This window comes from Vespula vulgaris, chromosome 9 (genome assembly GCF_905475345.1).
Source record: "Vespula vulgaris chromosome 9, iyVesVulg1.1, whole genome shotgun sequence".
NCBI classification, from domain to species: Eukaryota; Metazoa; Arthropoda; class Insecta; order Hymenoptera; family Vespidae; genus Vespula; species Vespula vulgaris.
The window spans coordinates 3275001-3292105 of NC_066594.1; the positions used below are offsets into that span (position 1 = coordinate 3275001).

Sequence of the window (17105 nt, forward strand, 5' to 3'; positions counted from 1 at the left end):
AGAACAGAGATTTCTATTCATCTAGATTGATCGTATCGATGCGAAAGTTACGAGAAATACGAAAAAAAGATGACGGCACACGGTGAGTCCAATTAAATGTCCGTGGTTGGTTCGTGGTTTTGTACGACCAAAAAGAACACCCTAGATTAAACGTCAGCGCTAGAAACAAGCAAGAGAGATCTGCCTAACTTTTTATAAGGGCGATCCTTCGAGGTTTTTAAGGTTTCAGATTAAATGTGCATAAATTCATCTCCAAAGAAAAAAAAAAGGAAGAAAGAAAGAAAGAAAGAAAAGAAAATCGAAAAAAATCTTGCACATACGTACACTGTACATAATGTCAAGACGATGCGTGTTTATTTTTCCTTTTTGATTTTTTTCTAAAATAAATTGTATATAACTTTTTTTTTACATCCGAAATCTCTCATCCTCTCAATTTGTAATTCGTAACTCGAGCGTATTTACACACACACACATATATATAGATAGATACATATGTAAGAACGATTCTAATCTAAGAAAAATAAAAGAATTATTGTAATCGCGTCGAAAGCCCGTTCGATAACGGACGTAGTTTCGAGATACGCCACTGTCGGAACAACCGATGCAACATGGTTTCACGAGATCTTTATATTATATTTCTCGACGCGAAGAGAGGCAGGCAGAAGATGCAAAAGCGTCGAGAGGAGGGGAGGAGAAAGTGGGAAGAGCGATGCCAGTGGAACGAGTCGTAGGAGGAGGATGGTGAAGGGAAAAAAAGGAAAGATGGGAGGAGAGAAAGAAAGAAAGAAAAAAGAAGAGAAAGGAAGAAAGAAAAAAAAAAGGAAAGAAAAAAAAGGACGAGAAAAAGAAATAAAGAAAGAAAGAGAGAAAAAGGAAAAAAAGAAAGAAAGAAAGAAAGAAAGAAAGAAAGAAAGAAAGAAAGAAAGAAAAAATAAAGAAAGACGACGACGACTACGACAACGACGACGACGATGAGGGGGAGAAGAAGGAGGAGAAGGAGGTAGAGGAGAAAGAGGAGGGGTGGAGGAGGAGCAGGAGGAGGAGGAAGAGATGAAGAAGGATGAGAAGGGAAAGAGTAACGAAGAGGAAGAACAAACTTGGTGAAAGAAAGACGCATCTTCGTTGCCTCTAGTTCTCTAACGAGAGCTCGCTCTGAGATATCGACTGATCCAGTCGGAAGACTAAAAAAATATATATATATATATATGATAAGGTACATCGAAGTCGAGCTGGTAGGGGAAAAAGAGAAAGACCGAGAGTGGAGAGACCGGAACGGGGGATGGAGAGGGTGCAACCGATAACGCGCGAGAAGCTAATTAGCGGCGTTAAATTATTAAATCTACGTCGATTGGAAAAGTCATCTTTTTTCTGTCTTTTTCCTTCTTCTTTTTCCCTTTTCTCCTTCTTCTTCTTCTACATTTTCACCGACCGACATGCAAAGCTATTGAAAAATTCTATGAGAATCCCGTAGGAGCATGACTTTGATTTTCTTTTTACTGAAAATAATAATAAAAAAGAAAAGAAGATGAATAAATAAAAAGGCCGAATTCGTTTACCTTAAAAATTAGAAACACGAAATCGAGAAGCCTGAAAGAAAAACAGAAGAAGAAAAAGGAAAAAGAGACAGAACAAAAAAATGTTTCTTCGCATCTACGTTTATTATTTTTTCCTTTTGCTTTTCTTTTTCTTTTTTTTTATCTACGATCGATAAAAACGAGTTAGAACGTTTTGTTATTCGACGATAAGAGAGAAAGTTTGTTGACTTTAACGATGACAAAGCTTTTGCATTGTTGTAAGGTTATTAAGTCGAATCGCGGTATCGCGATTATTATCGGGATTATTAAAAATACATAGGTATTAACGATTAAGAAACACGACTCGCGGCTTGCATCGATCATACTTAACAATGCGATCTTGATTACGATTCATTGAGGTGGCGGGGGCGGTAGAGGAGAGAAAGATCGATCCCCTTTTCGTAGGAGTCCGCTACGGTGCGCTAATATTTTCGAGGAGGTTGCCAACAACATCACCGATGACATTGACAAAATACGAAATAGGATTTTTTGCCTTTCGGCTCGTCGGTAATATTTATAAACGTCGTAAGAATACGATCGAGCGTGTGTTCCCGAGAAGTTTGAGAGAGTTGGAGAGAAATGAAGAGAAGAAAAGAGAAGAGAAGAGAAGAGGAGAGGAGAGGAGAGGAGAGAAAAGGAGAGAGTCAAGTCGAGATGGGAAGAGGATAATGGATGAGGATACGCTCACCGATGTAAAAGCAATTTCCGTTAATGTAACGAGGAGTGAAGATCTTTCGAGCAATGCAACGATACAGCAAGGAGACGAAAACAGCGAAACAACAAACAGAACGATCCTTTCTTTCATTCGGCACGCTCCCCCTTGCCTATACCTTTCACACGTAGATCAAACAAATCGAACGTCCGTGAAACTCGTAGATCGTCGTAGTTCGACTACTAGACGCGCGAAGCAAGATAAATCGTATCGATTTCTTTATGCGGTACGATACTGCGTATTCTTCTTTGCTTTTATACTTTTTTAGGCCATTCGGCATCGAAAAATTTATCGCTTCTTTTTCTTTTTATTCTTCTTTCACGAAAGCTCGAGTAGAAAAAAGCTTGGGGATGAAAGGTGAAGGGATGAAGGGTTATCTATAGAAAATCAATTTCCTTCGAGAAAGTAAAAGAGAAGGGGCTTGCTCGGAGGATTCATCGAATCGACGATCGATCGGGAAAGATATTCGAGAAAATTCTAAATGACATCGCGAAGAAGGACTTACTTGATAAGTCGGCCCTGACTTTTGCACGAAAAGAGGGAGAGAGAGAGAGAGAAAGAGAGAGATAGAAATGTCGTTGGTGAGTAATAATCGAAAAATACGAAAGCAAAGCCATCGGTAGTAAGCTTCGGTTTTTTTAATATTATATCGGCATCGGTGCTCGTTACGCGAGCTTCGGAGAGATATAGAGAAAAGAGAAAAGGAAAAAGGAAATAAAAAAAGAAAGAATAAAAAAAAAGAAAGGAAAAAAAAACAAATAGAGAAAGGCGAAAGGAGAAAAGAGGAGATGGTAGAGGGTAGAAAAACGAAAGAGTTGAGAGAGAGCGAGAGAGAAATATATATATATATATATATATATATATATATACATATATATATACATAGAGTAAGGGAGCGAGAGAGAGAGTACTAGCCGACCAACCAACGGGCTTGGACAGTGACGAGCCGGTAGGTAGGACCCACAAAATAAACTGAAACCACCCTCTTTCTGCCCATCCCACGGGCTCTCATTCTGGCCGCGTCACCTCCATCCCCATGGCACCGGCGGCTCTGCCGCCTCACCTCTTTCTCCTCCTCCACCTCTACCGCTACCTCCACTTCTTTCTCCACCATCCATCCGTCCGTCCGTCCGTTCGTCGGTCCGTCGGTCCGTCGGTCCGTCCGAACGAACGAACGAGCGAACGAACGAACGGACGGACGAACGAACGAACGAACGAACGAACGAACGAACGACCGACCGACCGGTGCGCTCCACTGCCGAGGGTACCTAGCTCGGCCAAATAAATTACACCGCCTCGTGACGCGAAAAAATCCAACGAGTTGCCAGAGTGAGTGAGTGGATGAGAAAAGAGTAGGATGAGAAGGAAGCGACGGAAGAGGAGGCGGAGGCAAAGAGAAAGAGAAAAAGAGAGAAATAGAATGGGAGAGAACGGGAACGAGGATGCGCGTTGGAGGGTGGGAGGAAAAAGCGTGAGATAGAGAGACAGAGATAGAGATAGAGAGCGAGAGCGAGAAAACGAGAGGGAGAGGGAGAGGGAGAGAGAGAGAGAGAGAGAAGAGAAAAAGAGAAAAAAGAGAGAAAGCAAGAGAGAGATTGGTCGAAGGGTGGTAGGGGGATGGATAAAGGCCAGCACGGGGCGGAAATAAAGAGAGAACGAAAAAATTGGAGGAGGTTGGAGGTGGAGGTGGGTACGGTGGTCCGCTTTAATTGGTTCGACGTGGTCAGATGAAAAATTCAACCACCCCGGACCACCCCCACTCGTTCCCTCCTTCTCTTCCTGCACATTCTCCTCCGAATCTCACACTGCACAGACTCTCTTTCTCTTTCTCTCTTTCTTTTTTTTTACTTTTTCTCTGTCTCTCTCTCGTCAGACGAATCTACACACCTACGAGTATCGCGAACTACGACTAACCATAAGCGTAGGAAGACAAAGCATGCGATGTGGACGCTCTTAGGAACGTATTTCGCGAAAAAAGCACCCTCCTCTCCTCTTCGAACGCGTATTCTACGCTACGGTGGTAACCACTTGTACGATTGCCTTCCTTCCTTCCTTCCTTCCTTCCTTCTTCCCTTCCTCCCCCTTTCCACCCTTTTTTCCTTCCTTCCTTCCTTCTTTCGTTCCCTTCCTCTTTTTCCTAGTCATTCTCTCCGTATCGTACCTTTATCATTCACCTCTTCGATTTTCTCTCGAAACATAACGAAAAGATTTCGTACTAACGTTGTTTAATGCAATTTCGAGAGAAGATAAACTCGATAAAAAGGTAATATCGATAAAAAATACGATCGAGTATCCGCAATTGTAAAAGTTGTTTGGAATGAGAGAAATATTTTGCAAAACAAATTTCGACCGATATTTATAACCCTTTCTTTGAAATTCTCCAGAGCTGAATCCGAGGCACGGATAATAACACAGGATTTACCGCACCCGTCGAATATATAAGATATCTTTTTTCTTCTTTTTCTTCTTCTTTTTTCCTCCCTCCCTTTTTTCCTTTTCTTTTTTGCTTTTAATCGATTCGCACCATTGAATTAATATCTTCGAATATCTTTCTGGATAAGTAAATATTCTCTTCGACTTCAAAATCGAAAAGCGAAAGAAAAGAAAGAAAATTATTGTCCTTGGATAACTTATGAGAAGTTACTGCCATATTTCTTTCATCATTTTTATCGAACGTTCCCTTTTGGAAGCGTATTGTTATGATTCGTTTTATCGAATGGGTTTACATATAAAAATCCATATTTATTCTTTATAATGGTTTTATATAAATCTAAGTTGCATATAGGTCAGATACTTGATAATAATAAACTTCATTTTTCTTTCTTTCTCTCTCTCTCTCTCTCTCTCTCTTTTCTTGTTCGAACAAACAAACACGCAAAGGTTTTCGCCATTGGTAGAGATTGGCGTTTCGCCGAGAGAATTCACCCTCACTACGGTTACTATATCAATCATGTCTGAAATCAATTCCGATCGGAATCTAACAAAGGGAAGACGCCTAACTTATCTCGATCAATCTTAATTCCGAACGGCGCGTTCGATCGGCACGATTACGATGCGTAAAGGGGCAGAGGCAAGAGCAGGGGTAGGGAGGGTTGGTGAGGGTGGGTTCGCCGAGTGGACGAAGAAGCGTCGGCGATGCGTGTCCATTGTGTTGCGACGGCTAATGTATCAACGGAGAATAATATGGAATAAAAACGTTTTCGATAAAGAACACCGGCATTCGCCATTGATGAGAAATAATTTTGATCGATTCTGAAATTGTTAGTTTGTAATTAAACCGACGGAGATAGAAACAAGAGAGAGAGAGAGAGGTGGATTAAAAAAGCCAAGATATCTTATAAATTTGAAATAACTGGATTAAAAATATCTAATCGAATCGAACGAATTTGTATGTACTCACAACAATCAGATGGATGCTACAAATAAAATTATATTGACAATTTATTTAACGATTGAAATTAAAAAAAGAATTTTATTTATTTCAAAGCACAGTGGATAGATAGAAAGCTCTGAATGTTCATTTGGTAAATATCACAGATTTACGATTGAAATAGCAAACGTAAAAGTAATTAATTTATTTGAAAATTAAAAAATCATAATCTTCTTTATAAAACAAAACCTTGTTACATCAAAGTTTTATTGCAAAATCGAACGAATTTGTATATTAACTCGATTGAATCATCGTAACTTTTCAAATATATATATATATATACACATATATATAAATATGTATGTGCGTGTGCACGTGTGTGGAATAATAAATAAAAAGATATATCTACGTATCTATGCAAAGATCAGTACTAGTTTTAGATTTTTATAGGACATTTCGTGAGATGGAAAAAGGTTGCAGAAAGAAAGAAAGAAAGAAAGAAAAAAGAAGAAAAGAAAGAAAAAACAAAAAGAAAAGAAAAGAAAAGAAGGAAAAATCGATCGCGCATGGTGAAAGATGTCGGATAAATGAGACGCCACGTTACTTAAATCGATCACGATATCTGCACGAAAGGAAAGGAGAAGAAAGGAGAGAAAAGGAGAGAGCAGGAAAGAGTCGGTGTCTCGGATAAACTCGCAGCTTCTCTCTCTCTCTCTTTCTCTCTCTCTTTTCTTCTCTCCTTTCCTCTCCTTTCCATCTCTCTTTTTCTTTCATTCGCAACAGAAGAGAGAGCGACATTCTCCTCGTTCGAGGTTCCGTGATAGTTGGAGCGTGTGCGCCCCGGCATTTCCATCTTTCGTCGTGCCTGTAACAGGGCGCACCGCTACTCCTTTGATTAATGCCTTCCTGTGGGAGAAGCAAAGAGAGGAACGGTGACGTCGTAGAACTACGACTAATCCCCTCTTGGGATCGTCCTGCTGCGGAGCTTCGAGCTTCAAGAGACGACGAAGGTGGAATTGAAGGTGGTGGTGGTGGTGGTGGTGGTAGTGTTGGTGATGGTAGTAGTGTTGGTGATGGTGGTGATGGTCGATGGTGTTGCCGTAAGGCGAGTTGAGGGGGTGGGATAGGATGGTTTACGGGTGGGATGGTTTAAGGAGAAATCGGGTGAAGGGAAAGCTGGAGACGATGCAACGAAACGGCAGGGTGAATACCATTTCCAAGAGTCGTCCGTGGACACGCGAGAACTCATTTCCGATTATACCCTTTTCTTCCCGACATCACACTCCTCTCACCCTTCTTCTCTCTCTCTCTCTCTCTCTCTCTCTCTCTCTCTCTCTCTCTATTTCTCATGCTTCTTTTTGTTATCCTGAACATTGCCGTCAGCTTGAAGGTTTCGCTAATCGAGTGTAGGACACGATTGTCGATTTAACAGATAAGATTATTCTTGTTTTCTTGTTAAATGTAAGTTAGTTTAATGTAATTATATGGATAATAATTTAATATAATTTATTTGAAATGTCTTGATAATTCTTGGGAAGAATATTAATCGTAATTTTGATTTTTACGATTATACTTACAATGTATAAAATGTGTAAGGATCGTTTTTTTTTTATGCTTAACAATTTTTCTTTTTTTTTTTCTTTTTTAAGATATAATCAACGTCGCAATTAATGTAATAATAATGAAATATTTTACAATTCCTTCCCGAGAATTATTGTTTCTCGGCCGAGTCCGAGTCGTTAAGAAAATCTTCTCAAGTCGGTGTATTTTCAACTTAACATTTATTTACGAATCAAAGCGTTTTTTATTCACTAATCCTCGGAAAGGTTTGGTTTTTAGGAGAAAAAAGTACCAAAAGTATCTCGAGATCGTATATGAGGAATTGTACTTAAGGAATGTTTACAATGTAACCAGTCGTCGTTTAATAACGAAAGAAGTGTAATTGGTAGAAATAGTTCATCGAGGAGGGAACGGCCTTTTCTCAGTAAAACGAAACGCAGAGACGTATGTGGGAGATATAAAAAGAGAGAGAAATAGATAAAGAAATAGATAGATAGATAGATAGATAGATAGATAGATAGAGAAAGAGAGAAAGAGAGACTTATGTGTGCGTATTTCGAGCCACGCTCGAGTTATTTCTAAATACATCTGTGTATGTGAGTGGGTGCATATTGGTGGGTGCTTCTATGTTGCCTACTTCACTTCAAGCGAATCTCTCTCAACGTACCCTCCTTCAAATAGTCGAATACGTACGCTTCGATCAATCCTTCGATAGATTCACGTATATTCATGGTATAGAAAAGTCGAGACGTTTGACTTTTCTTTTTCTTTTTTTATTATTATTATTTTTTTTTATTTCAAAGAGACAGCTTTTACTTTTTCTATTATTTTTCATTTCTCTCTTCCTCTTTTTCTCCGTCTTTGTAAAAATATCTATTCGACTGTGAGAATATCTTCGGGGTTGTTTCGTTTCTTACGAGTAATTTTTTTGTTCCTCATGTAATTTTTTATAACGTTGATATTATCAATATCTCATTTAGATTTCTTTATTTTATTTTATATTATTCGATTTTATATAAAAAGTTATATCCTATATCTAATATATTACACGATATCTTTCAGAACACGTTGGCATAATTTATCTGGTGTTAAAAAGATAGTAAAATAAGAAAAAAATATTTACATACAAATACGTCCGATATGATCTCGTTTCAGAAATACATGATGCAACTCGATCGATTCGGAAACATTGCCAGGAAATATTTACACAATGTTCTACATAGTATTGTAGAGTTTTTACAAGATCGTACATGATGTATCTAATGTTATTTATAAACGATCAAATGAAAAATTCAGTATTATCAAAAGAATTATTAACAAGGATAGAAATTCGATTGTGTCAGAGAAACAGACGTCACATCTGGCATAGACATTTGTATAAACTTTTTTTTGCTTTTATTTTAATACACCGAATCCATCAGTAAAGTTATATTAATATGTTCTGAAAGAGCCTGTATACTATATTTGAACTCCTCTCATTATCCAACTCTATTCTATTCTATTCTATTCTATTTTAGTTCCGACATTCAACGATACCTTCGTAGGATCTACTAATCCTACTAATTTCTTATCGTATCTTTCTTATTATCCTGTCGTATTTCGTGCTATACGTCTCAGTTAGTTCGTATACGCACATCCACCATTTTGCTCGATTATACGGGTGAAAAGACAATTACTTTTAATGCACAACTTCGCTCTCATCTCGAGAATTCAATTAGAATCGTTTTAATTTGTAGGACTTTGATCCGCGACTCAAAAGCACCCGCGAGACAGTCAGGAACATCGCCTTTTTTTCTTTCTCTTTTTCTTTCCTTTCCTTTCGATTTTTTTTTTATTCTTATCTTTCCTTTTTTCTTTCTTTCTTTGCATCCTTCTTCCTTCCTTCCTACCTTTCTTATTCACAAACTTGGCTCGTACCTTCGTATACGTATTCCGCGAGAGAATTCGTTTGCTATTTTTCGTTTCGAATATTATACGTGAGATTTGAACGCAAGAAAGTAGAGAGAAACGTGAGTTCGCAGAGGAAGAGAGAATCTTCGTTGTAGTGAGACGTAGGATCGAGGAGAAAGTGTATTGTAGGTCGGCAAACGAAATAAAATAAAATAAAATAAAATAAAAGTAAAATAAAATAAAATAAAATGAAATAAACTAAAATAGAAATACTAGTAGTAGTAGTAGTGTAGTAGCAGTAGTAGTAGTAACAAAAAAGAACAAGAAAGAAGAAAAAATAAAACTGAATAATAATAATAATAATAATAATAATAATAATAATATTTTTCATCGCACAGTAGAAGGGAAGAAGGGAGAAAGGAAAGACGAAACGAAAAGAAAGAGAAAGGGAAAAAGAGAGAAGGAGAGAGACAGAGACAGAGACAGAGAAAAAGAGAAAGAGAGAGAAAAAGAGAGAAAAAGAAAAAGGAAAAGGAGAAAAGGGCCCGCAAAAGAGGGAAACGAGCAGCTGAGAAAAATAATCCAATTTAAATATAGCGAGAGGCTCGTGGCTCGCCTGTTTTCACGGTTTTTAATTATAAGCGACCCCCGCCAGCAACAGAAGCACCCACCACTACCACCACCACCACTACCACTACTACGACTACCACCACCATCACTACCACTACCACTATCACCAATACCACCACTAACATTACTGCGAACCACCCTGATATCACCGTCATTTTCTTTCTTTCTTTCTTTCCTCCTCTTTCTTTCTTTCTTTCTTTCTTTCTTTCTTTCTTTCTCTTAGAGCCGAGCTCGCGCACTTTGTCCTCATGATCCTGACAAAGGAGACCGTTTTCATGGATTTTTCACAGGAACATAGCAAGAAGAAACATGCCTCTAGCTATGACGCACAAGGACTCGTCGTCGAGTTTCCTCATGCTTCCTTGCGTCAAGGCTTCTCTCTTCGTCTCACCAAGGCATGGCACTGGTTAACCCAATTTTGTGAGAAAATTTCATTTATCTCTCTCTCTTTTGGTCTCTCTTTCGCTCTCGCTCTTTTATTGTTTTACTAGTACATAGAGTAGACTACTGTATAGTACAGGAAATACCATTCGTGTTATATGAATCTATATTATGAGTTGCACATAGCTCATACAATTTCCATATCATTGTATTTTCTCCCTTTCGAACGATGCAACTTTGTCAGACGTGTATTCATGTATCATCTCTAACTCGGAGGAGATATTTATCTCTTTATAAAGTCATGTATGTAAATTCAATGTCACAAGCTCATATATATACCCACCCACACACACACACACACACACACACACATATATATATGTGTACATTTCATTAAATATATATTAAAATTATGTAATAACATTATATATAATTATTATAATTTTATAAATATATTTTAATTTTATAAATAATTATGTTAAACAAAGTGATATTAATAATTTCGAACGAATATCAATAGATCTTTGTATTTAAAGCTTTCTTTTTTTATCATTATTAATTCATGTCTATAAATTAATCTAATACTAAGTATAAATAATATCATAACTTTAATACGTCATATCACATATATTTTTGATTTAGATAGGAAAAGAGAAAAAAGAATGATTTGCAAAGTATTAATCACAACTTTTTTTTAAATAAATACCTACGTTCTATATGTATTTACGTATTCTATAAAAAATGATACTTCGTTTAGGGGCACATTTATTTTTAATAATTAATAGACACGAAACAGTCACTTGATCGCGCTTTAATTGAAACAAAAACAAAAACAACAACAACAACGTAGTATATATTCATAATTTAAACAGTATTTTTCATTTTCACGATAAAAAACATTGACAAATATATACGTATATATATATATATATATAACTATGTGATCTTTTTTTCTTTTAATTCCATTTTCCCCAGTATATAAAATGTATTTTCTTTTCAACGACAACTCGATCGTCGAAAGTTCATTATTACGTGAGATCCCTTTAAGGGAGTAATCTCGTTAGGATGTACTACGTTAGTTCGAACGATTTTATTGCCATCGTGACAATATTTACCCCCACTCTTGTCTACTTTTCTCTCTCTCTCTCTCTCTCTCTCTCTGTTTTTCGTTTCCTTTATTTTAACTTCCTTCACGCATCGTTCGATTACGTACTTTCCGCTCAAAGTACGCATTACGACCTTTGAAGCGTCTCTAGTGCGTTTTGCGACGGCCGTTGTCTTTGAATTATGATTTACGAGAAACGTCGAAACGAGTCGTACGAGAGTTGAGATAGAGAAAGAGAGAAAGAGAAAGAGAGAGAGAGAGAGAGAGAGATGGAGAGTTTGCTTTGACGGAACAAAACAGCGACATTTTTTAAAGTCTATTCTACTTTGACGATGTTAAACCGGTAGTGCGATCGTAAAGGGCGTTGATTTACATCGCTTTGACTGCAAAGTCAAATGGAACCTACGTTGACGTATCCTTTGCCTCCAGAGAAAGAAAGGAGCATGGTAGGGTAGATGGGGTGGTGGTGGGCTTTGAAGGGGTTTAGAAGAAAAATAAATGAAAGAAAATAAAAATACAAATCAGATACGAAAATGTTTCCTTATATGAAAGATCGATCGAACGAGTTTACTTCACATTGAAATATTATGAATGATTGAATTATTATTTAAAAAAAAAAAAAGGAAAAAGAGAAAAAGAAGAAAAAAGTAATAAGAAAAGAAATTATTATACGTAAAATATTTAACATATGTAGATATATATTTAGAGAATATTATATTTCGATTATCCTTTGGAATATTTATATTTGTCGAAATCAAATTTCTTAGATCATCATCATCATCAATTTCAGGAACAAAAGTAACTATTGTAACTATTTACTCGCGTTCATTCTTTATTTTACGACAATTGTATTGTGTATTTAAAAAAAAAAAATTTATTAATAACAGATAAGTAATTCCTTTGAGTTAAAATGAAAGCGATATAAGGAACAAATAAAAATAATTCAGTTGGTATACTATAATGATGTACTCATACTGCACAAACGATATCTGTACTTAGTTTCAAAGTAACATGGTATGACAAGCACAAGGTATGAATCGAAGTATCGAAAGGTATCGATATCTAAATAATATCTACTCAGAAGTCTCGATCCTTTATAAGTAGATACGGTCTTTGATGTAGAATTTATATTCAACAAGTTCTCACAAATTCTATATAAGTCTAACAACGTTTACACTTCTTTCATAGTTTTATGTTAGAATATGTTAGTTGGTAATATTTTCATTTTTTTCTTTTATTCCCTTATTCTCTCGTTTTTAATCATTTAAATTTATATTTCGCTTAGAATGTTTATAAATATTATACGGTGTTCTTCAAATAGTCATAAGTTGTAGTATTCAATGAAAACTAAACTACTATATATATATATACATATACGGTTAACAAGCAAAGATCGAAGAGAAAATGTCTCGTAAAAGATCATGGGTTTCGGAATTAATTCAAATATTACGATGAAGATTATGGAAGTGGTGTGCAATGTGGATCCGAACGATACCTAATGTACTACAAATATGATTAAACACGCGACCATTCATGGTGTATTTAAATTGGTATCATTCGATATCACTGGTAGAGCGAATAACTTTTTTTTTTATATGAAACATATCGCACGATTTCGCGGGTATATATATATATATATATATATATATATATATATATATTGCGAAATATATTCGTTGATATAATTTATTAATACAAAAAAATTCGTTGTTCGTCGGATTAATCGAATAATTTTTTAATGTTTTATAAAGAAAGGATAATATAAAACTCTGTTTTCGTTTGAATTATTACTTATATGATATATGTACGTGAGTATATGCGAATTATTTGATTTTACGAATATCTCATTTCGATTGTTATTTATGTACATATATGTATGTAATGTGTAAGATTTAAGAACGATAATTTTTATCTCGATGGTGTTAGTCGGGTTTGAAGATAAATCATTGAAGTATCTGTCATGAAAAAAGAAAATAAAAAGAAGAAAAGATTGTTTAGATATATTTAATTTAGATGATATGTGATTAAAAAAATAAATGGAAGATATTAGGATTAGCAATAAAATGTCACATAGATAAGACGTTAAGACGATAGAAAGAGAAGGGAATGATAACGAATAAAAAAAAAAAAAAAAAAAGATTATAAAGTTATATTACATACGAATAGTATCCCTTTTTCTTTTCACTTTTGTAGAACTCTTGAGTCATTTGACTCTGACACTTCACTAAATTAGCTCAACTCGTTAGAAAACAGTCTCATATTAAAACGAGTTTAAAAATGAAAGTGTCTATTAAATATATAGATATCATACGCTAGGTATATAAACGATATTGTATACTTTGTATCATTTATATCACATCAAAAGCGAAAAAAAAAAAAAAAAAAAAAAAAAAAAAAAAAAACCCGGGAGATGCAGACATAGACGAGAATAAACTTTAAATAAAGAAAAATAATATGTCCTAAGGATTGATATATATATATATATATATATTATCACAAAATTAAATAATAATAAAATGCATTTGAGAAAAATTTTTTCTCTCCTTTTTTTTTTATACTCACGTGACCGAGCTTTTCTTCCTTCCGCCTTTTAGGATCACTTTCAAGGTCAGGCGTGCGAGTACGAAACTTTTCAGGAGGTGAAACCGATTGTCGAAGTCTCTCATCGGTTAGAGCTATCGGTTTACGATCTTCGGGCGTTTCCGCGGCTGCACGATGTTGCTGCAAATCCGCAGGTTTAAGAAGGGCCTGAGCCTGTGCCTGAACCGCTGCGGCCGCAGCCGCTGGATGGGCCGGTGGGGCCAGATGAGGAGGTACTCCTGCAGCAGCCGCTGCGGCTGCCGCACCCGCGAAACCCAATAATCCACCAGGTGGAAGTCCACCAACTACCGCACCATGCGGCAGTTGTTGCGCATGAATTTGTTGCTACAAATTCATAACAAGTGTTTTAAGTTTTATACGAACAAAGAGAAAAAGAGAGAGAGAGAGAGAGAAAAGGAAGAGAAAAAACCTACCCCCATCAAGATCAAACTCAAAGTTTAGTAAATGCACGGTATTTATTTATGATTTGTTTATAATTAAAAGATTTACTTATTTATATATTGTTTTGGAAAAATCACAAGTACTACAGATTATTTTATATATATGTATATCTTTTTTTTTTTTGTAACGTAGGGGGTATACTCTGTCTTCTAATTCGTCGTTTCGTTTGAAAGTATATTGATGACAGATGCGTAAAGAGAAATTTGTACTTGTTTTTGAAATATTGATTCTAATAGCCTCAATTGCAAGATAATTTTTAGTATACTTTTCTTTTTCCTTTTTTATGTATGAATTTATGTGATATAATTTTCTTTTTAAGAATAAATATCTATCTTATGAAAAACATGCAGCGTTATTTCTCAGAACGTTAAAGTTTACAATATTGAAGCGATAAGGTTTAAATTATTAGTTTTTCTTAAAAAGAAGGAAAAAAAACATGGAAAAAATTTATTAATAATATGATTATATCCGTCCAAGTTCGATTTAAATTGATTTAGTATCGATCGACAAGAATGGTCTTGCTAACTTACCAACAACTGCTGGAGTCCTTGTTGTTGTTGTTGCTAGGACAAAAGAAAGAATAAAATTATTGACTGACATTACTATTATTGGAAAGAAACAAAAATGAAAGAAAAAATAAAATGGAAGAAAAAAGAAGAATGTGTTACATGCAAGAAATAACTCGATAACTATTAAGTATGTTGAAATCGATGCATTTAGTTACTGTTACTCGAATATACTTTGATAAGAAGATTTTTAAAAATGAAGGGTATATTTTGGAATGATTTAATTTAATCTTTGGTCGAAATTAATTCGTCGCTTTTGGAAAATGTGAATAAGAAGTGTCAGAAAATTTGAAAAAAGAAAGAAAGAGAATACGATCACAACTACAATCAATGAAAGTGATAATGATAATAATAGTAATAATGATAATAATAATAATAGTAATATGATAATAATAACAATAATAATAATGATAACGATGATGTGAATAATGATGATAACGAGGATAATAATTATAGTAGTAATATAATAATAATAATTATAATAATGTGAAAAAGAGAGAGAAAAAGAGAGAGAGAGAGAGAGAGAAATACAAATCAAATACTTACCCCAATGATCGCGTTCAGCTCGGACATGGTAACTTGTTTCGCCCTCTCCACCGCGTTCGCCACCTGCTGCTGATGCTGTAAGCCATGCTATCATTATCGCGTCGTGGTCGCACTCGATCGTATGTTTATAAACACTTGTGCCAAACAGAAAGTCAAAGACTCACCTCTTGCGCCAAGAAGGGCAACAATTGGACAATTATCGCGTTCAGCCTCTTAGCAATCTCCGTCTGTAATTGTTATTAAATGTTAATTTGGGGTGTTGATCCGAGTCAGACTAATTTTCGAACCGTAGTCTGTTTTATTTCGAGGATCATATCCATTTTATTTCAAAAATATTTTAAATTCCGAATTTATCGACCGAATTCGGTTTTCAATTTTTTTAATCATTCGTAAAGAGAGAGATAGAGAGAGAGAGAGAGAGACCATTATAGTATTTTCGAAAAATGTGTACACAAAATCTATCGCAAACATTTACCATTTTTGCTAATTTTAAAAGTACAGCATGGTCCAAAAGTTCATAGGCGACTTTTAAAGATAGATCTCTCTTTTTTTGAGATTTTCTTCGACACATTCTTTTTTTATTTTTCCAGATCGTAAAGGTACTAAACTAAGAACTTTTGACCCATCTAGAACTCTTTTCTGATATATCACCCTGTATAAATGAAAATAAATCAATCCTTTTGCTTCGATTGTTAACACAAACGACAAGGTGAGAAATACATTGGCATAAATTCGATTATATAATCGCAAAAATATACGGATAAAGATTATGTATCGGCCCGCAAATATTAAATGAAATGAAATTATATTAAATTAAATTAAATTAAATTAATTTAAATTGATTATATAATATATATTTCATTTATATCGTATAGTGAACCCTTGTCTCAGGAGGGCCCGAGGCGATCGCTTCCATCGCATAAATATGCATCACTATTATCAACAAACGAAATAAATAATCGCTTGTAAATTAATAGAATCCGTTAAACGAAGTTATGTAAATACTTATATACTTAATATGTAACTTCTAGTCGAGGAAAGAAGGAGGAACGATTTTCATTTCAAATAGATAAAAATAAATGATGAGTAAAAATGACAGCGATGCGAAATAACGTTGCAATAACGTTAGAGAAAAAGAAAGCGATTTTGAAAACGGAACGTACGAGCTTTCTTTTCGCATTTCTAAATCCTTCAACGACTTTGATATTTCTTACAATTTTTCTTCCCTTCTCATTCATGTTCCATTCTCGTTTATTTGCCGCTAAAAAAGAATCGTTGCGTCTCGTAAGCTCCCTCGTATCAGACGGAAACAACGAATTCTCTTGGGCAAGTGCTTATCGATTTTTTTTTTCTTTTTATACATTTCCCACGGCTCTTAAGTTTCTGGGTCATCTAAAAGTGGCCTCGTTAAGACCGTTGTCGTCGTCGTCGTCGTTGTCGTTGTCGTCTCGGTGTTAACAAAATTTAAGTTCACGTTATACTTCACCGAGTATTCTGACTTTTCATTATTTTTTCATTCTATTTTTTGTTTGTTTGTTTATTTGTTTATTTATTGTACGCTTTCGAGTAACCGTATAAAAATGACGACTGTTATACAATACTGACAGTATGTATCTATTATTTTGACATCTACGTATTATTTGCATCACCTTTTTGTCCCAAAAGAAAAAGGAGGAAAAAAGAAAAGAAGAAAAATGATTTTGATCGAAAGTTTGTCGTTTGAAATTGA

General features: G+C 35.2%; 1 protein-coding gene across 12 annotated transcripts in view; it reads right to left on the reverse strand.

Annotated features, from left to right (window-relative positions):
* LOC127066300 (protein groucho) overlaps positions 1-17105 on the reverse strand; it is an 87880-nt gene that overhangs the window by 14631 nt on the left and 56144 nt on the right. For 10 of the 12 annotated variants that reach the window (XM_050999849.1, XM_050999858.1, XM_050999857.1 and 7 more), the window contains 4 exons: positions 15541-15603; positions 15377-15463; positions 14795-14827; positions 13785-14147 (listed from right to left, as the gene is read on the reverse strand). In XM_050999849.1, the coding sequence (XP_050855806.1) occupies positions 13785-14147; positions 14795-14827; positions 15377-15463; positions 15541-15603 (546 nt within the window). The remainder of the gene's footprint in view (positions 1-13784; positions 14148-14794; positions 14828-15376; positions 15464-15540; positions 15604-17105) is intronic. The other 2 variants (XM_050999851.1, XM_050999852.1) reach the window with 1 other exon arrangement.